Below are 19179 nucleotides of genomic sequence, written 5' to 3' on the forward strand. Positions count from 1 at the left end.
GAAGAAAATATAGTTTTCAAATATGATTGGAGTGGACAGAGATCCAGCACAAAGCCGTTCTGTTTGATTTGTAACGTGACATTTGGAGTACACCTGGCCACTTAATGCGTTTTCTTGATCGGATCTATCCAATCGTGAAAAGACCTAACTGCCCTCCGAAATGCATTCGAGACGGATTTAAATCCGATTGCTCAAAACACATCAGGAGGAGATCTGGGCCGCTTTCCAGACGAAACTGGAAAAATGTAAATACATCTGGTTGTCGAAACCACATATGCAAATATTACTCCTCACAAAAATGCTAAAAAATTGTCATGGTTCTGGGCTCTTTCTGTTCCTCTACCTCCCTCTACTGGTCTTTTTGTTACACTCACATTAGTTCCACCGCATCAGCTGAACCACATTATCTCCTCTCATCGACTTTGATTAGGGCTCACCTGTTCTCTATATCGATAATCATCTTTGCTACATCTAGGTCCCCTTTTCTCCCTGCTCTTCGTCAGATTCTTGATGTTTATACCCCGAGAATACTCGCACCTCTCGTGTCCTTGTCCTATCGTGTCCTGTTGTGAGTGTGTCCTATCACCTGTGATCTCATCTACGTTGATAACCTGTTACGTTTGCTCTGCACTGTGTACAGCTTCGCTTACGAGATCGGGTTCGGCTGCATCATCTCCGCTCAGAGGCGCTGACGAGGACGGTGGGCTGTGAACGCCAATACCCACGCTCCTCCCGCTAGTTGGCAAGGAGTCCTGAGAAGCAGACCTTATTTTCTCAAAGACTGTTTAAGTTTTTACTGTGCCTGCCAGAGCGGCTACCTTTCTGTTTATATATTACCTGATTAAAGTGACCATTTCATCTCGCAATTGGGTCCTCATCTCCTTCTCCACTCCATCACAGAAGAATCTGACCAGAAATGGACCCAGCGGATGTACATCCTATTCGCTCTGCCGTCGAGATACAGGGAGCTATGCTCGGGAGGCACGACACGGAGCTTGCCGCTGCCTGTCACGCGGTCGAGTCCCTGGCGGCCCAGCTCTCGGACCTTTCGACTCAGGTACATCACCTCCAGAGAGCTTCTCCAGCTACCGCCAGAGAGACGGAGCTTCCGGAACCTCGAGTCAATAATCCTCCCTGCTACGCTGGAGAACCGACTCAGTGTCGGGCGTTCCTCACACAGTGCGAGCTGGTATTTTCCCTGCAACCAGTCACTTACGCCCGAGAACGCGCTCGAGTCGCCTTCGTCATCTCGCTCCTTACTGGGCGCGCTCGTGAATGGGGAACAGCCGCATGGGCGGCTGAAGCTGAGTATACTTCCCGGTTCAACTCCTTTAAAGAAGAGATGATTCGAGTGTTCGATCGTTCTGCTCACGGCGAGGAGGCATCTCGGATTCTCTCTACTCTGCGTCAAGGAAGACGCACAGTCGCAGACTACTCGGTGGAGTTCCGCACCCTTTCAACCACATGTGGCTGGAACGAACCGGCGCTCGTTGCGCGCTTCCTGGAGGGACTGTCTGCTAACGTCAAGGACGAGGTAATCGCCCGTGAGTTGCCTACTCGTCTTGACCCTCTAATTGAGCTGGCAATACGGATCGAGAAGAGGTTCGATCTTCGTCATCGGTCGAGGATCGCTGATTCGTCACAGCTGTCCGCTGCACCTGCCTCTTCTTTTCCCTCTGCCGGGTTCGAACCGGAGCCCATGCAGCTCGGTGGACTGCGGATCACCTCCAAGGAGAGAGAACGTCGCGTTATTAATCGCCTCTGCATGTACTGTGGCGCTGCCAACCACTTCGTGTCAGCTTGCCCAGTAAAAGCCAGCGCTCGCCAGTAGTGGAGGGATTACTGGTGAGCGCTACTTCCATCTCTCCGTCCAAGTCATGCACCTTGATCCCAGTGGTCTTAAAGTGGTCCAGCTCTTCAGTTTCGTGTAATGCCTTGATCGACTCAGGGGCTGAAGAGAACTTTATAGATGAGACGTGGGCCCGCAAGCGAGGCATCCCCTTGAGGGGTCGCAAGGAGGTCACTCCCCTTTTCGCCCTTGACGGTAGCTCCCTACCTAGGGTTCATCTCCAAACTATACCTTTATCTCTCACTGTTTCTGGCAATCACCAAGAGACTCTTTCTTTTTTGATTTTTCACTCTCCTTTTGCTCCTATAGTTTTAGGACATCCTTGGCTAGCCAAGCACAACCCCCATATTAACTGGTCTACCAATTCTATCCTCTCTTGGAACTTGTCATGTCATGTTGAGTGTTTAATGTCTGCTAATCCCCCTGTTTCTACTGTCTCTGTGTTACAGGAAGAGCCGGGCGACCTAACCGGCGTGCCGGAGGAATATTACGATCTGAGGGCGGTCTTCAGTCGTTCCCGGGCCACTTCTCTCCCGCCTCACCGTCCGTATGATTGCGCAATCGATTTGCTTCCGGGGACCACGCCCCCTCGCGGTAGGCTTTTCGCGTTGTCCGCCCCTGAGCGCGAGGCGTTAGAGAAGTATCTGTCAGAGTCTCTTAGAGCGGGTACCATTGTATCCTCTTCCTCTCCAGCGGGTGCAGGTTTTTTCTTTGTAAAGAAGAAAGACGGATCTTTGCGACCCTGTATCGATTATCGTGGGCTCAATGACATAACTGTTAAGAATCGGTATCCATTGCCACTTATGTCATCGGCCTTTGACTTGCTGCAGGGAGCAAAGTTCTTTACTAAATTGGATCTGCGTAACGCGTATCATCTTGTCCGTATCAGGGACGGAGATGAATGGAAGACTGCCTTTAACACGCCCCTAGGGCACTTTGAATATCGGGTTCTTCCTTTCGGTCTCGTCAACGCCCCGGCAGTCTTCCAGGCTCTAATTAATGACGTTTTAAGAGACATGCTCAATATTTTTGTCTTCGTATATCTGGATGACATTTTGATTTTTTCTCCGTCTCTCCAGGTCCACGTACAACAGGTGCGCCGGGTTTTGCAACGCCTCCTCGAGAACCGCCTATTTGTTAAAGCAGAGAAGTGCACTTTCCATGCATCCTCCGTCTCCTTCCTCGGATCGGTTATCTCATCCGAGGGAGTGAGTATGGACGTTTCAAAGGTACAGGCTGTGACAGACTGGCCCGTTCCTGACTCTCGCGTCGCGCTTCAGCGTTTTCTGGGCTTTGCAAATTTCTATCGGCGCTTTATACGCAACTTCAGTCATGTGGCAGCTCCTCTTACTGCACTAACCTCGATCAAGTCAAGTTTTAGGTGGTCAGAATCTGCACAAAGAGCTTTTGACCATCTAAAGTCTCTCTTTACCTCAGCGCCTATTCTCGTGACTCCGGATAGTACTAGGCAGTTCATCGTTGAGGTCGACGCATCAGAGGTGGGCGTTGGGGCTGTTCTCTCCCAGCGCTCATCCTCTGACAATAAAGTGCATCCGTGCGCTTTTTTTTCTCACCGGCTTTCGCCTGCAGAACGCAACTATGATGTTGGTAATCGCGAGCTGTTGGCCATTCGTTTAGCTCTGGAAGAATGGCGCCAGTGGTTAGAGGGCTCTACCGTGCCATTCGTGGTTTGGACAGATCATCGTAACCTTGAATACATCCGTTCCGCAAAGAGGCTTAACGCTCGGCAGGCACGTTGGGCGTTATTCTTTACGCGTTTTGACTTCGCCATTTCGTTTCGTCCAGGCTCTAAGAATGTGAAACCCGATGCGCTTTCCCGTCTCTTTGATTCTCCAGACACTTCCTCCGCCTCGAAGGAGATCATCTCTCCTTCCCGAGTCGTCGGTTCGGTTGTCTGGGGAATAGAGAGAGTGGTCAAGCGCGCCTTGTCTCACTCCGTCGCACCACGAAATGTTCCTAGGAACCTACTTTTTGTCCCGACAGTCGCCCGTTTAGCCGTACTCCAGTGGGCTCACACTTCTAGATTGACTGCTCATCCCGGCGTTAGGGGCACGCTATCCACTATACGTCAGCGTTTCTGGTGGCCAACTCTCGACCGTGACGCGCGACGCTTCATTGCCTCTTGCGCAGTTTGCGCACAAACCAAGTCCAGTAGCGCGCCGCCAGCAGGTTACTTAAGACCGTTACCCACTCCGTCCCGTCCTTGGTCTCACATTGGCCTTGACTTTATTACTGGTTTACCTCCATCAGCCGGTAATACAGTCATTCTCACGGTCGTAGACCGGTTTTCGAAGGCCGCGCATTTTATTCCTCTCGCTAAGCTACCCTCGGCCAAAGAGATGGCGCAGGTTCTTGTCGCGCATGTATTTAAGATACACGGTCTTCCCACTGACGTCGTCTCGGATAGGGGTCCTCAATTCGCGTCCCAGTTTTGGAAGGAGTTCTGCCGTCTGGTTGGTGCGTCCGTCAGTCTGTCCTCTGGTTTTCATCCCCAGACTAACGGCCAGGCCGAACGCGCTAATCAGATCGTGGGTCGCCTTCTGCGCAGTTTAGCGTTTCGAAATCCTTCCACTTGGGCAGAACAGCTTCCCTGGGCCGAGTATGCCCATAATTCATTACCTACTTCTGCCACCAGTCTGTCTCCGTTTTTCTGTTGCCTGGGTTACCAGCCTCCTCTGTTCGCTTCTCAGGAGGTCGAGTCCAACGTCCCGTCTGTTAATGCATTCATTCGCCGTTGTAAGCGTACCTGGAAGAACGTGAGATCCGCGCTGTGCCGTACTAAGACCCGAGCCCGTAAGGTTGCCAATAGGCGTCGTAGAAAGAGCCCAAGATACCTTTGTGGTCAGAGAGTGTGGCTTTCCACCCGAGATTTACCTCTCCCGTCTACTTCACGCAAACTGGCTCCCCGTTTCATCGGGCCGTTTCAGATTTCGAAGATCATTAATCCTGTCGCAGTTAGGCTTAAGCTTCCTCCCGGTCTCCGCCGCGTTCACCCCGTTTTTCATGTCTCGTGCATTAAGCCGGTAATTCGTGCGCCCTCTCGCGCGCCTCAGTCTCCTCCGTTACGCGTTGAGGGCGCGTCTACCTACACCGTGCGTAAACTTCTTGATATGCGTCGCCGAGGTCGGGGTCACCAGTTTCTCGTTGACTGGGAGGGTTTTGGTCCCGAGGAGAGAAGTTGGGTACCTTCACGGGACATTCTGGACCGCTCTCTCATTGATGATTTCCTCCGCACTCACCGGGGTTCCCTCTTGGAAGCGCCAAGCGGCGCTCCTTGAGGGAGGGGCACTGTCATGGTTCTGGGCTCTTTCTGTTCCTCTACCTCCCTCTACTGGTCTTTTTGTTACACTCACATTAGTTCCACCGCATCAGCTGAACCACATTATCTCCTCTCATCGACTTTGATTAGGGCTCACCTGTTCTCTATATCGATAATCATCTTTGCTACATCTAGGTCCCCTTTTCTCCCTGCTCTTCGTCAGATTCTTGATGTTTATACCCCGAGAATACTCGCACCTCTCGTGTCCTTGTCCTATCGTGTCCTGTTGTGAGTGTGTCCTATCACCTGTGATCTCATCTACGTTGATAACCTGTTACGTTTGCTCTGCACTGTGTACAGCTTCGCTTACGAGATCGGGTTCGGCTGCATCATCTCCGCTCAGAGGCGCTGACGAGGACGGTGGGCTGTGAACGCCAATACCCACGCTCCTCCCGCTAGTTGGCAAGGAGTCCTGAGAAGCAGACCTTATTTTCTCAAAGACTGTTTAAGTTTTTACTGTGCCTGCCAGAGCGGCTACCTTTCTGTTTATATATTACCTGATTAAAGTGACCATTTCATCTCGCAATTGGGTCCTCATCTCCTTCTCCACTCCATCACAAAAATAAACATGTGAGAGGCTATATGTCATGTTATAGCCAGATATGACGACGCTACTGCAAAACGTATCACCGCAGATGAGCATCAAGCCAACCCGCAAACTATCGCAAATCAAAGTGAAAGTAAGTCGCAGACGCTTAACACACAATCAGTTTCATTAAAAAGTAGAGAACCAAAATGATCTTAGGGCTCTCTTATTGCGGTCTTTGATTTTTTTAAAAATTAAAATAAAATGCTGACCCTTAAACTGAGTGTTTTGCCACTTTTGCACTTGTAATTAATGTGTCTTTAAATGCAAAAGGCACTTTATTTAAAACAATGTTTGTGTTGATTTGTTATGCATGTTTATTAAAAACAAGTTTTGTAATAACCAATTATTTCCAGACCTTTGACATTGATGAAAATTCAGATTTGGACCTTTGAATGTAGACTTTGAGAACCCCTGAAGTAGACCAATTAGGGCTTCCTTTTTAGTTATTTTTCCAGAGCAAGGCTATGCCCAGTTCTGCAAGAAGCAGGCCAGTTTTTCATCTTTTGAGTTTTGACTTCCAAAAGTGCACATCACAGAGTTAAGCCACACGTGTGACGATGTGCTTTTACAGTATCGTAAAGCCAGACTGGTGGCTATATTACTAATGTCTGGTCCATTGCAAAGAACAGTTGTCTGACCAACTTGCAACCAACACAGTTTGCTTGTTGCACTTGAAAACTGCAATTTTAAAAGGCTTTTGCCATTTCTGTGTGTAAACTGCATCCAGTGAACATGAACAGTACGTGGGCAAGCTGTGCAAGACTGAGAATATGGTGTACAATACCTGGTTCTGCCCCTGTGCTCAGCGTAGCAGACCGTGATTCTCTCCTCCCACATCTCTGCAGTCATCTGGTACAGATTAATAACCTGCACAAGAGAAAGACACAAAGATCAGTCATCAACTTGAACAAAGACTTTAACTGTCTCATAATGGGATTTTCACATCAGACTCTGTTTGACATCAGTATTCATTTTTGTTTGTTGGAATGAAAGCGGATTTCCACTTGAAAAAAGGGGAAGTTAACAATTATTGACGACATACACTACCATTTAAAAGTTTGGGCATAGTAAGATTTTAGTTTTTTGGAAGAAAATGTATCTAAAGTTACAGTAAAGACATTTATAATGTTACAAAAGATTTCTATTTCAAATGAATGCTGTTCTTATGAATTTTCTATTCATCAGAGAAACCTGGAAAAAATGTATCATGGTTTCCACAGAAATATTAAGCTGCACAACTATTTTCAACATTGATAATAATAAGAAATGTTTGTTGAGCAGCAAATCAGCATATTAAAATGAAATCTGAAAGGTCATGTGACACTGAAGACTTGAGTAATAAAGCTGAAAATACAGCTTTGCTTCACAGGAATTATTAGCATTTAAATAGAAAATTTATTTTAAATAGTAATATTATTTCAAAATATTATGATCTAATAAATGCCGCCTTGGTGAGGCAAAGAGACTTCTTTAAAAGTCTTACCAACCCCAAGTTTTGGCCAGCAGTGGCATATAATTATAATGTATTAAATAAATTGGCAAAGTAAAATAGCTCACGTTCTTTGCATCGTTTGCAATGTTTCTGGGGCAGATAGTATGGTGTTACAGAACGTTCTGGAATGGTTGTTGAAAACAAAGTGACTAAAACAAACATTTTTTTCCAACGGAGTCATTCTAGCTTCAGTGGTAAAAGGCTGCCACTAGTATTTATGGTGGAAAACATGTTTATTTCACAAATATAGCATATTTTTGTGCCAAACAACACAGTGTGGAAAATAAAGCATAAAAAAAACAAGACTTAAAATAGTGTAAAAAGAGTTAACAGAGCCAAACACAATGGCTAATAGAGCTGAAGGACATTTTCTAATTAAGTGTGACTATTTAAATCCTTCAGACGATTCTGAATGCCAGTGGAGTAAACAAACGCTCTTTCTCAGTACTTACTGACATGTGAGCGGATGCTTCCAGCCGAGAGCTTTCACTACATCTAACGCCCTACGGGAAGCCCGCTGAAGCCTTACAGGCTCGTTACGAGCTCTGCGAACATAATCAGCGTAATTAGCATGGAGTGACGCCCATCTCAACATCACACTCACTCTCTTTGGTAGCAGCTCCTCTTGGGACAGGAAGCCCGGCTTGTGGACATTAGGGTCGTAATCACCATACTGCAGAAGCAAGATGACAAAATCAAAATAAGCTCAATTATGATTATGAATTATGAGAGGAAAAACATGAACTGGTGCAGTCACAAAAACAGCCCATTATATCCACCTGCTCTCACTTAAAGTGAATTGAGTAATACGTAGTTGCCTAAACATAAAAGCACTTTCAAATCAAAATAACATGAAATTCAGCTGTGATTTTTTATGAGGCATTATGGGTAAGATCAGTAGAGAGGTACTGTTGAGAGAGAAAGAAAATTGCACAATCACATTTTACACAGATGTTACAACTGCATTTTCAGGTTATTTAAAGAAAAATCTTTATCACACTACTACCATTTAAAAAGTTCGTTGAGAGTATAGTGCCCAGTCATATCGGCCTAGAAAATCGCAACTTTTAATTTCCCGTCGGTCGATGCACCTACAGAAGAGTCAAGGTTTAAATAGTAAAAATATCGAAACTCTTTGGTCATTTTTTTTACAGAGATGCTAACGGTCTAATCAGATTCAATGATCTATGCTAAGCTATGCTAAAAGTGCTACCGCTAGACCCGGAGTTCGGCTGAATGGATTCGAAAACGGTAAAATTCAACAGTTTAACTCTAGGGGAGTTGGAAAATGAGCCTATTTACAAAAAAAAATAAACTTTGAAACACTGTGTACATCCACATTCCTTCCTGTTACCCTTACAAACTTACCAGAAAAAAAGTAAACAAAAAACAAGTTTCCTTCCTTTCTTCTTTTTTTATTTTTGCTGGTCCTGCAGTCTTATCCAAACACATTAAGTAATTGTTATAGTTATACTTTCGGTACCGTGTGACAGTGTTAAGTGTATTTATTGTCTATATGTTTGGTTTGTTCATAAACACTGAGGAAATTGTCTGTGGTAGTCAACACGATGGCACAGATGCAGTACATAAAAGATATCTGTATGACAAGGCATATAAAATCATTCAAAATAAAAAGCGAAGACACAACATTACAGATTGTGGACTGCTGTGCAGAAACTGAGGAACAGGCAGATATGCAGAAACAGAAAAGGCAATAAAATGCCTCAGTGTCACGCTGGCTTGTCATTTTGCTACGGACAGATTCATGCTGCTCAGCTGCGATGAGACTGGCATGTGAAAGCATCCCCCATTTGAAAGAGTCGGAGTAAACGGTTGCTGTCTAAGCTTCACTCCTGCATTAGGAACAAGCTTTCTCTGCTGCCATCTCAGTCTCTCTCTCCCCTCTGTTCCACATTCTCTTCCACTTTTTTTATTTCTTACTTGATTTTTCTGCCTATGCCTCTTTTTTGATTCTTACTCCCTTTACACCTCCTCTTTCTCTCTGCTCTTGCCTTCTTTAACTTCAAGTCTCTTTGAATAACTCCAAACCTGCACCTGATGGTTTACAACAGAGACAGCAATCTGACACGCAGCTTCTCACATTTCTGAAACATTTCAGATAAATCTGATTGACTGAGCCACATTCAAAGCCAATTAATGCACATCTGCGACTGCACATTCATTAAAATTATAATAATGCAACAAGTAGCAGATTACTAGCAGATGTAGAATTAACAAATTCTAAAATTACAGTACGAGTAATTTATGTACTGTACTAGTAACAGTACATTTTGCATAATACAATGAAAAAATGGATAAACATGGTAGTAACTTTTTTTTGATAATTAATTAAATTCTGATAATAAATTAATACATTAATTTAAAATACATAAATCAGATACATTGAATCAAATATATTAAAAAGACTACTTTTTGAAATAATTATCATATTGTTCATCAAGGTTTGATAAACAATTCAGTGACTACTATTGTGAAATATTATTCCAATTTAAAATGTGTTTTCTATTATAATACATCTTAAAATGTAATTTGTTCCTGTAACACAAAGCTGAATTTTTAGCATAATTTCTCCAGTCTTCAGTGCCACATGATAATTAGGAAATTATTATCATCAATTATTATTGTCAGCGTCAAAAAGAGTTGTACTGCTTAAATCTTTTTGGGAACGTTTGATTTAATTAATCAAAGAATCCTTTTTTAAAACATTATAAATGTCTTTACTGTCACTTGATAAATGTAATGCATCCTTGCTGAATAAAATAATTTATTTAAAATAAAAATCTATATGTCAAATTAAAATATATATATGCATTAATACTTATATCTTACTGTCCCCAAACTTTTGAATGATTAGTATACAAATTTTCTTTTATTCAAAACTTGGACTCAAACCAACACATCTGGGATGCATTTCCCAAAAGCATCATAAGCCTAAATTGATCGTGGAGACCATTGGTGGAAATTGTTCTACGATCAACTTAATCTTACGATGTTTTTGGGAACCGCGCCCCTGATTAATTGATTGATCTGGAATAAATGATGAAACAGATTACATAACAACAGTTGAGTTAAAAATAGTAAATCTAATATAATAAAACAGATTAAATAGCATTACGTTGTCCTATTTTTTGATAAATCTTTAATATCAAATAAATACAAAACTGATCAATTGTCCACAAATCACATACAGTACATGACAAACTTCAAATAAAAACGGGCAAATTTCTGATTTTGCAGCACTGTAAAAAGCTTTGAAAAACCATCTAAAGACTTAAGCACACCAGCACAAGGCTCAAAAACCAGCGAAACCATGTGAAGCTTACGAACTACTTTAACAAAGCAAACAAAAGCTTTAGTAGATCCCCGTCCAGTTTTTAGAGCCATCTAGCGTTCCCTCTGTGTCTGACATGAGTCAGAGAGAAACAGAGTGTGCTTTCTAAATTGGCACAAGGTGAGCGGTGTGCAGTTAGCCGAGGCTTTTGGATAAATCACATGCTCTTGTTGCCCCTGAGCTGTCAATCAAACTGACACCGGCTTAATAAAATGCACTTCTTTCTGTGGGAAGTGTAATGGGATAGATGCCGACCTTGAAGGGACGTCCACAGGAGGTTACGGTTAAGCTCTGACACCTTTCTGCGTGTCTATCAAAGAAAGAACGTTTAAAAAAAACAAAAAACAAAAGCACAAGAGTGTTAGAAAGAGCACTGACCTTAGCGTGGACGGCGTAAGAGGCTAACAGCACCGAAGCCTCGGGAGGACAGTATATCTCCTCCTCTAAAATGTTCATCTTCACCTGCAAGATTTCAGAACAAAGGAGAGTAAGATGAATAAAATTGAATTATTATTTTTCTCTCTATACATTTTGGGGAATTTGTTACCAAGAATTTCATCAATGCCATCATGATAAATTACGGTGACAATCACCCTAGAAACACTTAACGTTAAGGATCTTGCTAAAGGGCACAACAGGGGTTTTTCAAGGATCATCCTTTTCCAGTGTTTGCCCAGCCTTTTTACAATGCTACTGCTAGCACGTATACTATTAGAGAACAACATTAGAGACAAAGTATGTTTTGCAAAAAAGGACAGTAGTTCAGTTTTAATCAAAATTATTCAACCCCCATTGCAAATCAGGTTTATTGGCAAAATAAAAACTTTCAACTGTTTGCAATGAACAAATCAAACAAAAGTAATTGAAATTGCTCACAACAAATGTTTCAAGTGGTTTCCCCAAATTTCCCCAAATTCAACTGAAAATGCAACTTTTAATGACTGTCTCAAAATGATTCAACCCCCTGAATATTATCCCTCACAACAGCACAAATCTGCAAAACAGGTATTGTCCCAAGCACACATGATGCAACTCATCAAGGGCTTCATTAGTTGCACCAGGTGTGCAATATCTGAACTGCACTCTAAAAAAAAGTGGTTCTTCACAGTGCTTATGGTGCTATATAGCACCACTGCCATTTTAAGAACCTGTTAAGCCCAGTTTGGTTCTTTGGGGTGGTTAAGGTGCTCTTATGGTTCTAAATAGCACCATTTGACAAAAGTGAGGTGCTATATGGCACTTAATAAAGTGGTTCCCCTATGATTACAAGCCAATGAACCACTAGTGCTATTTAGCACCATTTTTGTTTAGAGTGTGTCTAGGTTTGTTGAGTGCCACTTTTGACTGCATGTTAGAAATATGTCAAAGTCAAACAAATGGTCCAAAAAGTTGAGAAGATATCATCGCCCTTCACAAACAAGGAACAGGTTACAAAAAGATAGCGAAGGAACTAAATGTCCCTAGAGACACCGTTGGAAGCATTCAGGTCGGTTAGTTGTTTTATGTTTTTAAAGTCTATGCTCTCCAACATTGCATTTATTTGATAAAAATACAGTAAACAACAGTAATATTGTTAAATATTGAGAAACTGTTTTAATATATTTCAAAAGTAATTTATTCCTGTGATGTAAAGCTGAATTTTCAGCATCATTACACCAGTCTTCAGTGTCACATGATCCTTCAGGAATCATTTTAATATGATGATATAGTACTCAAGAAACATTTCTTATTAATAAATGCTGAAAACCTTGTGCTGCTTTATATTTTTGTGGAAATTGTGATGCACATTGTTAGTACACTTAGATGAATGGAAAGAACAGCATTTATTTGAAATACAAATATTTTGTAACATTATCAATAGCTTTACGGTCACTTTGAACAATTTAATGCATCTCTGCTGAATAAACGTATCCATTTTTTATTTAAAAACTAAAGACACAAAATAAACAGTTTGTAAGTAGTATGTTGAATACAGCAAAGTATGGTGGTGGATTTTCAAAGTATGCAACCAAGTATACAATTTCATTTAAATTTAAAATAATACTAAGCAACTTTTAAGGTAAATAATTTAGCTAGATGCTAACTATTACATGGACACAGAAACAACATGAGATGAAGTGGTCTGCGTATGTCTTTCTATTAAAAGTAACTACAAACCACAATGTCAGAAACAGATCCCCAAATAGTTAAACATCCATAGTCAAAGTCTACGGAACTTTAATGCTTTATAGAAAACTAGATATTTTGGCAGGTACTTTCTGAATACACTGAACAAACAACACTGTTTTTCAGCTATCCTCTCAACTATCCATTAGTAAGCCGGCAGAGGTTGTCTCCTTCAGGCTCTATGGACTGCAAAGCCCAGATGTCATTTAAGGCTGCAAATACAAAGCAAAAGCAGAATATTTCAGGGTCAGTTTTAAGAACTCTAGAAGCAGCAGAAGCCTCACAGGTTACACATTCACTGGGCGCAGGGCTGCTGAGTTGAATTCCAAGTGGGGTTGTAGGGAGAAAACTACTCTCAGCCTCAGACGTCATGCCCACGGACCGCTGGATAAACGTCTGATTCACATGGCACACAAAACGGTAAACACTTCAGAAGTTTTCAAGTCGTCGTCTGATTGGTTGAATTCTACAGGATTTCTGAGAGACGTTTATGTCGCGTTCCTTACTGGTCCGCCTGGAAACAAAGATGCCGGGACGCCAAACCCCCTCATGGAAGAAGAAAGCCGTCGTGTTTACAACTGTGAGCACTGATCAGAATCAACTAAATGCTGGATTTTCAAAAGTATGTGAAGTTCGCAGCTCCATTGTTGCAGTTTTATTTGCCAACGTTCTTGAATGGATAATTTATTAGATGCATGCCGTTATGTTACCGGTATGGGACACCGACTTTACATTTTTAATCCCCTAAACATGATGCGAAAACAAAAACTGTGATTGGTTGCTTTACATATCGGTCAGATGTCCTCTTAGGGGATCCTTTGCCAATGAAAGCAGCGATGGAGTGAGTCCAGACCTTCTGCCGTCAGTCTGAAGGTCTAGCTATGCGAGACTAGGAGAAAATAGGCGACCTGGGATAGGACTGCTCAGAGTCCTAGGGCAGACTCCTAATCCTGGTCGTAATTTGAGTATCCATTATTTAGACTGAATTAATAAATAAATAGGATCTATAAGAGTTGCAATTCCAAAAACAAAGTTCAAGATTTCAGTAATGGGTGTAGATTTTCTACATCTGAGCTGCTCTGAGTGAAGAATTGTTTAAATAAAACAAAATGCTGAAATATGAAAATAAATTTGAAACATTTTGCTAATTAGAAACCAAAAAAATACAAAATACAATGCATCAAATAAAATAAGTATTTAATAAGTACATGCTGAATGAATTCAAGAAATTTGTGGGAAAGAAAAATAACAAGTTTCAATGTAGTGAGTGATGCCTTGCTAGCACTTTAACAACTAATTGATAGACGACTGAATGAATCAAAGAATCAAATTAATTCCTGACTTCATGCTTCATCAAAAGAGAAAATTAATAAGGAATGGAGGAATAGAACCCCCTGACCTTTAAGAACAAAAGAAGTGGGTAACAGAACAGAAGGTTGTTTATGTACACAGTTTATAAATGCATAAATGTGTCTTCACACCAAAAGGTTAGCATTTCATTTTCAACAATGAACCAGTGCCGAGTAAAATACTGCATCCCTGCCAAATGGGAGATGGCTGATCACTGTGCCGACCATTAGCTGCTTGGCAAAATGAAAAAGGATCTCATTTAATCATAACAAGGAAACAGATGCCGAAAAACTAAGTTTAACAACAGGGCCACAATTAGCACAAGGTCGAACTCATTAAAAAACAACCAAATGCCTATCTATAAATGAACAGTTTGCTCAAAAACAAAAACTGTCATTATTTACATGTTTTGAACTTGTATGACGATCATTACAATAATGTCCTGGTTGCCGTTTTGTGGCTGGAAAGTATGCAAAAGTGCCATAAAAGTATCATAACAGGGATCCAAACGACTCACACACTTAATTATACATAAAAATAGTTTATCTTTATTAGAAACACTTTAAAATAAGGTTTCATTAGTTAACAAGAACTAATAATGAACTACACAGTCTGTACTTGTGACAGACTGTCAAACAAACAACAAAAGGTGTATTTGTTAACATTAGTCAATGCACCGAGAACTAACATTAACAAACAGCTGGATTTTTATAATATTAACAAAGATGAATCAATACAGTAACAAATGTATTGTTCATGGTTAGTTAATACATTAAAGTTAACAAATTAAACCTTATTGTAAAGTGCTACCATATTATTCACTAATTATTTGAAGCCTTTTTTAAAAGCTTAGTGTTTTAAAGTTTGGGATCAAAAGATTTCGTTGAAATTAATACTTTTTTATCAATTGAATGCATCCTTGCTGAATAAGTGACAGGTTAATATTGTTACAAAAGGTTTCTACTTCAAATAAATGCTGTTCCTCAAAAAAATCCTGAAATAAAATCTACCACGCTTTCAACTAAAATATTATGTACCGATAGTAGTACAACTGTTTTCAACATTGATAATAATAAGAGGTTTCTAGAGCATCATATCAGCAAATGACAATGATTTCTGAAAATTGGCATTGAAGACTAGTAATGATGCTGAGAATTCATTTTAAAATATATTAAAACAGCTATTTTTAATTGTAATAATATTTCACAATAAAACAGTTTTTACAGTATATTTGATCAAATAAATCCAGCCTTGGTGAACATGACTAGAACATGACACTTCTTAAAAATAAAAAAAAACATCATCTATAATATGATACACTTTTCTTGTCATTTTGTAGTTTGACAGCCCCAATCCTCATTCACCTTTGTTGTATTGAAAAGAGTAGCTTCAGCAAAAATTCTTCTTTTGTGTTCCACAGAAGCAAGAAAGTAATATGGGTGTGGAACGACATGAGTAAATAACGACAGAGTAATCAATTTCCAATCTCTTTAAGACTTGCTTCCAAAAAAAAAAAAAAAAAAATCATGCATGCTCTTTTATCCGTCCCCTGACTATCAGTCTGAAAACAGTCACAAAAGTAGCATGCAACGTGTCAGTGACTGGTCAAAAAGGTTCTGGCTATTATGGTCGTCCTTTCAATCTGCTTTACAAATGTGACAGCACTTCAAGAGTGCAGTCTGGGAAGGGTGGCCGTTCCTGATAAGAGCCCATCAAGGCGAGCGCTTTTAAACAGGATCTGCACATCCAAACACGCGGCTCCATCCCAGCCTACATATGAGCAGGGGTTAAAAGAGAACAGACTCACCGTTCTCCAATCTCTTCCCAGAATTCATTAGCATCTTTTGAGAATTCATTACATTGGTTTTCAGAGTGCATTGCCGTCCTGAAGCGGTGCAGCTCAACCTCCCATTACGTGTGAAGATAAGCTACTTAAGTTTTCTCAGAATGTTCATATCTTCGCCTTGTGCCCTTTGCTATGCATTAAATCCACTGGATTGATACGAGCACAGTAAATTGAAGGGCAAATTGCCACAACTTAACATTCGATCACAAGTCGCAATACTGTTGGTAAAAAAAAATGAACAGAGTTTTAATGCATGCAAAACAGGTGCTTATTTACCTCCCATGCTGAGCAACCGACCAGCTCAATAAAAATGATTGATAACGTGCTCATAACCAAAGAGTTATTGCTTAATGTTTTCTGATCGCTGAGAAGGAATCTTGGCAGGAAGCCGTATTACGGTGGGAGGTGTTCCCCTGGGCTTATAGAATCAGAGACAGGGGCCCTGATGTGGAGCACACCGATTCCACATGGCTGAACACAATCACACCAAACAATGAAAGAGCGCACTGAACCCGCAGACAGCAGCCCACAAGCCTCTCTCGCAGAGAACTGCACGAGAAACCAAATACAGGAGCTCAATTCTGCTAGCAAGCCTATTGAAATGAAATGGCTTTTGAATGTGGGTCAATGACACACCATCACCTGCTGTTGTGAACAAACAATACTTGCAGTCCAACTAGATTACTTATGCAGAAATCAAATGAACAATAAATCAATTTTCTGCTCTTGTGTTTGGAGCAGGGAGGTACCCGGGGTTAGGAGTTATGGCCCGTTCACACCAAGAACGATAGTCAAGTCAAGTCAAGTCAAGTCATCTTCATTTATATAGTGCTTTTAACAATGTAGATTGTTTCAAAGCTGCTTTACAGAGATAAACGTATAATTTAAGGTAACAGATTGTTTTGGCTTTATAGCGGTTCTTGAATAATGTTATTTTCCAGCTAAAGTTAGTTTTGATTGATTCAGTTCCGTCGAAAGGATCATTTGTTATTAAATTAGGGGCCGTTAAGACGACACCGTTCTCTCTACACAGACTTTAAACGCGAACCTGTGAGAAACGCTGGTGGCGCTCACGTGTGCATCAAGAATTAATTCTATAGTTATGTGCATTTGAATATATGTGCGCATGTTTGTAATTCTCTACAAACCAAGCCTTAAACTACTTGTCCTGCCTATAAATTTGATACAGAATTTTATTTTATCACTACGGGGTAGATACGCGAATTTTCAACAATAACGATAACTATAACGATAATGATAAAGATATAGTTATAAAAGAACAGCAGAGTCCACACAAAAACTATAAGGATAACAGCCCAGAGAAACAATATTGTTGGAATCACTTTCAGAATGTTTTTTTTTTAACAATAAAAATATTGACAGCCAATCAGAATCCATCCTGCTTTAAAGAGCTTGAGCATTTAACAGAACAGACGACAAAACTGAAGCTTAGAATATCAGAACAATAGTGTCCACTGACTTGAACGCTAATATAGTTATGGTTATCTTCATAGTTATAGATTTTGGCTATAAAGAAACTGGTCTGTTGTATGTAATTAAGAATGAATGTCAATGGGATAATTCATCCAAAAATGAAAATGTTGTCATTAATTACTCTCTCTCATGTCATTCCAAAGACTATCGTTCATCTTCGAAAGATATTTTTTTATGAAATCTGAGAGATTTCTGTCCCTCCATTGACAGCTATACAACTACCACTTTGACGGCGAGTAATTAACGACATAACTTAATTTTTTGAGTAAATTAACCGTTTAATTCAAGGAAATTTGCTGAAGCCATGACCTAGCAGTTAGCACACATGCGAGTTGTTACCTCTTTTCCCATCATATTTTGTCCTCTCTCTATCCTCCCATCAATAAAAGTGGCAACATGCCAAAAAAATCCAATTAATTTGATCTGTATTCCAGCTAAACCAATCTGAGCCAGTGACTCACCTGCAGGAAGAAGAGGTGTTGCGTCATATCTTGCAGCAGCTCTTCCTCGACGTTCTCTGGGTAAAACTTGGCCAGGAAATGAAACACTATAGGCTCCTCTTTGGGCATATCATGATCCAAAACCTATAACAAAGATAAGTCATGACCAATATTCTGCTGTGCATTGCATATACACTGCCAATAGTAACATGATACCATGAGTTTGGACATCATGATTTAAATGATAATGGCATGTCCTTTTTGGACATGTGCCAAAGTAGTACTACAGTATTCTTTGAAGTACCTCGAAAAAATAATGGTACATAAATATGTCAAGCCTTTAGTATTATCATATGTCATCTAAAATCCTCACTGTGCCATTATAATGCCATAGTACTTGTTTTGTGTTGGGTTGGTTTTCATGAAAGTTTGTTTTAATGTACACTACAGTTCAAAAGTTTGGGGTCGGTAAGATTTTTTAGTGTCTTATGCTCACCAGGGCATTTATTTGATAAAAAATACTGTAAAAACTAAATTAATTTAAAAAAAAATAATAATACTGTGAAATTTTATTACAATTTCAAATAACTGTTTCCTTTTATATATAATTGAATATGTAATGTATTCCTGTGAAGGCAAAGGACAATTTCTCCAGTCTTCAGTCACATGATCCTTTAGAAATCATTCTAATATGCTAATTTCCTGCTCAAGAAACATTTGTTATTATCAATGTTGAAAACAGTTCAATATTAATGTGGAACTTGTGATGCGCGTTTTTTCTTCTTCTTCAAGTTTCTATGATGAACAGAAAGTTGAAAAGAAAGTTGAAAAGAACAGCATTTATTTGAAAAAGAAATGTAAAAGTAACAATGTAAAAGTTTTTATGATCTTAAACAGACCCTAAACTTTTGAACTGTAGTGTATAGCATTAGTCAGTACAATTCAGAACTGTCAAAAATACTTTTAAAAGCCTAAATTAAGTAAATCAAAATAGCATTTATCCGACACTACTTTCCGACTGCCACTATTTTGAAAGAAGGAAAGTTTAACATGAGTGTTTTACCTTCTTGTCCATTTTCAGCCATGCCACAGTGTCTTTGACGTCATACCGCAGACCAAAAAACCATGTCTCCCTGAGTCCCAGTGTCCGGCACACAAGTTCAAACAGATCCTTTCCTCTCCACTTCAGCTGCCCAAACAAGATTACAAAAAAGGGTTAGTAAGAAGTGCATGTTAAAATACAGGCTGAATTTAAAGACTC

The 19179-nt window shown here is 40.4% G+C and overlaps 1 protein-coding gene across 3 annotated transcripts in view; it reads right to left on the reverse strand.

Annotated features, from left to right (window-relative positions):
* Window positions 1–19179, reverse strand: part of nf2a (NF2, moesin-ezrin-radixin like (MERLIN) tumor suppressor a) — a 39838-nt gene that overhangs the window by 15775 nt on the left and 4884 nt on the right. For 2 of the 3 annotated variants that reach the window (XM_079606240.1, XM_079606242.1), the window contains 5 exons: window positions 18982–19107; window positions 17940–18062; window positions 11001–11084; window positions 7875–7943; window positions 6563–6645 (listed from right to left, as the gene is read on the reverse strand). In XM_079606240.1, the coding sequence (XP_079462366.1) occupies window positions 6563–6645; window positions 7875–7943; window positions 11001–11084; window positions 17940–18062; window positions 18982–19107 (485 nt within the window). The remainder of the gene's footprint in view (window positions 1–6562; window positions 6646–7874; window positions 7944–11000; window positions 11085–17939; window positions 18063–18981; window positions 19108–19179) is intronic. The other variant, XM_079606241.1, reaches the window with a different exon arrangement.

This window comes from Phoxinus phoxinus, assembly GCF_949152265.1.
Source record: "Phoxinus phoxinus genome assembly, chromosome: 3".
Classification (NCBI taxonomy): domain Eukaryota; kingdom Metazoa; phylum Chordata; class Actinopteri; order Cypriniformes; family Leuciscidae; genus Phoxinus; species Phoxinus phoxinus.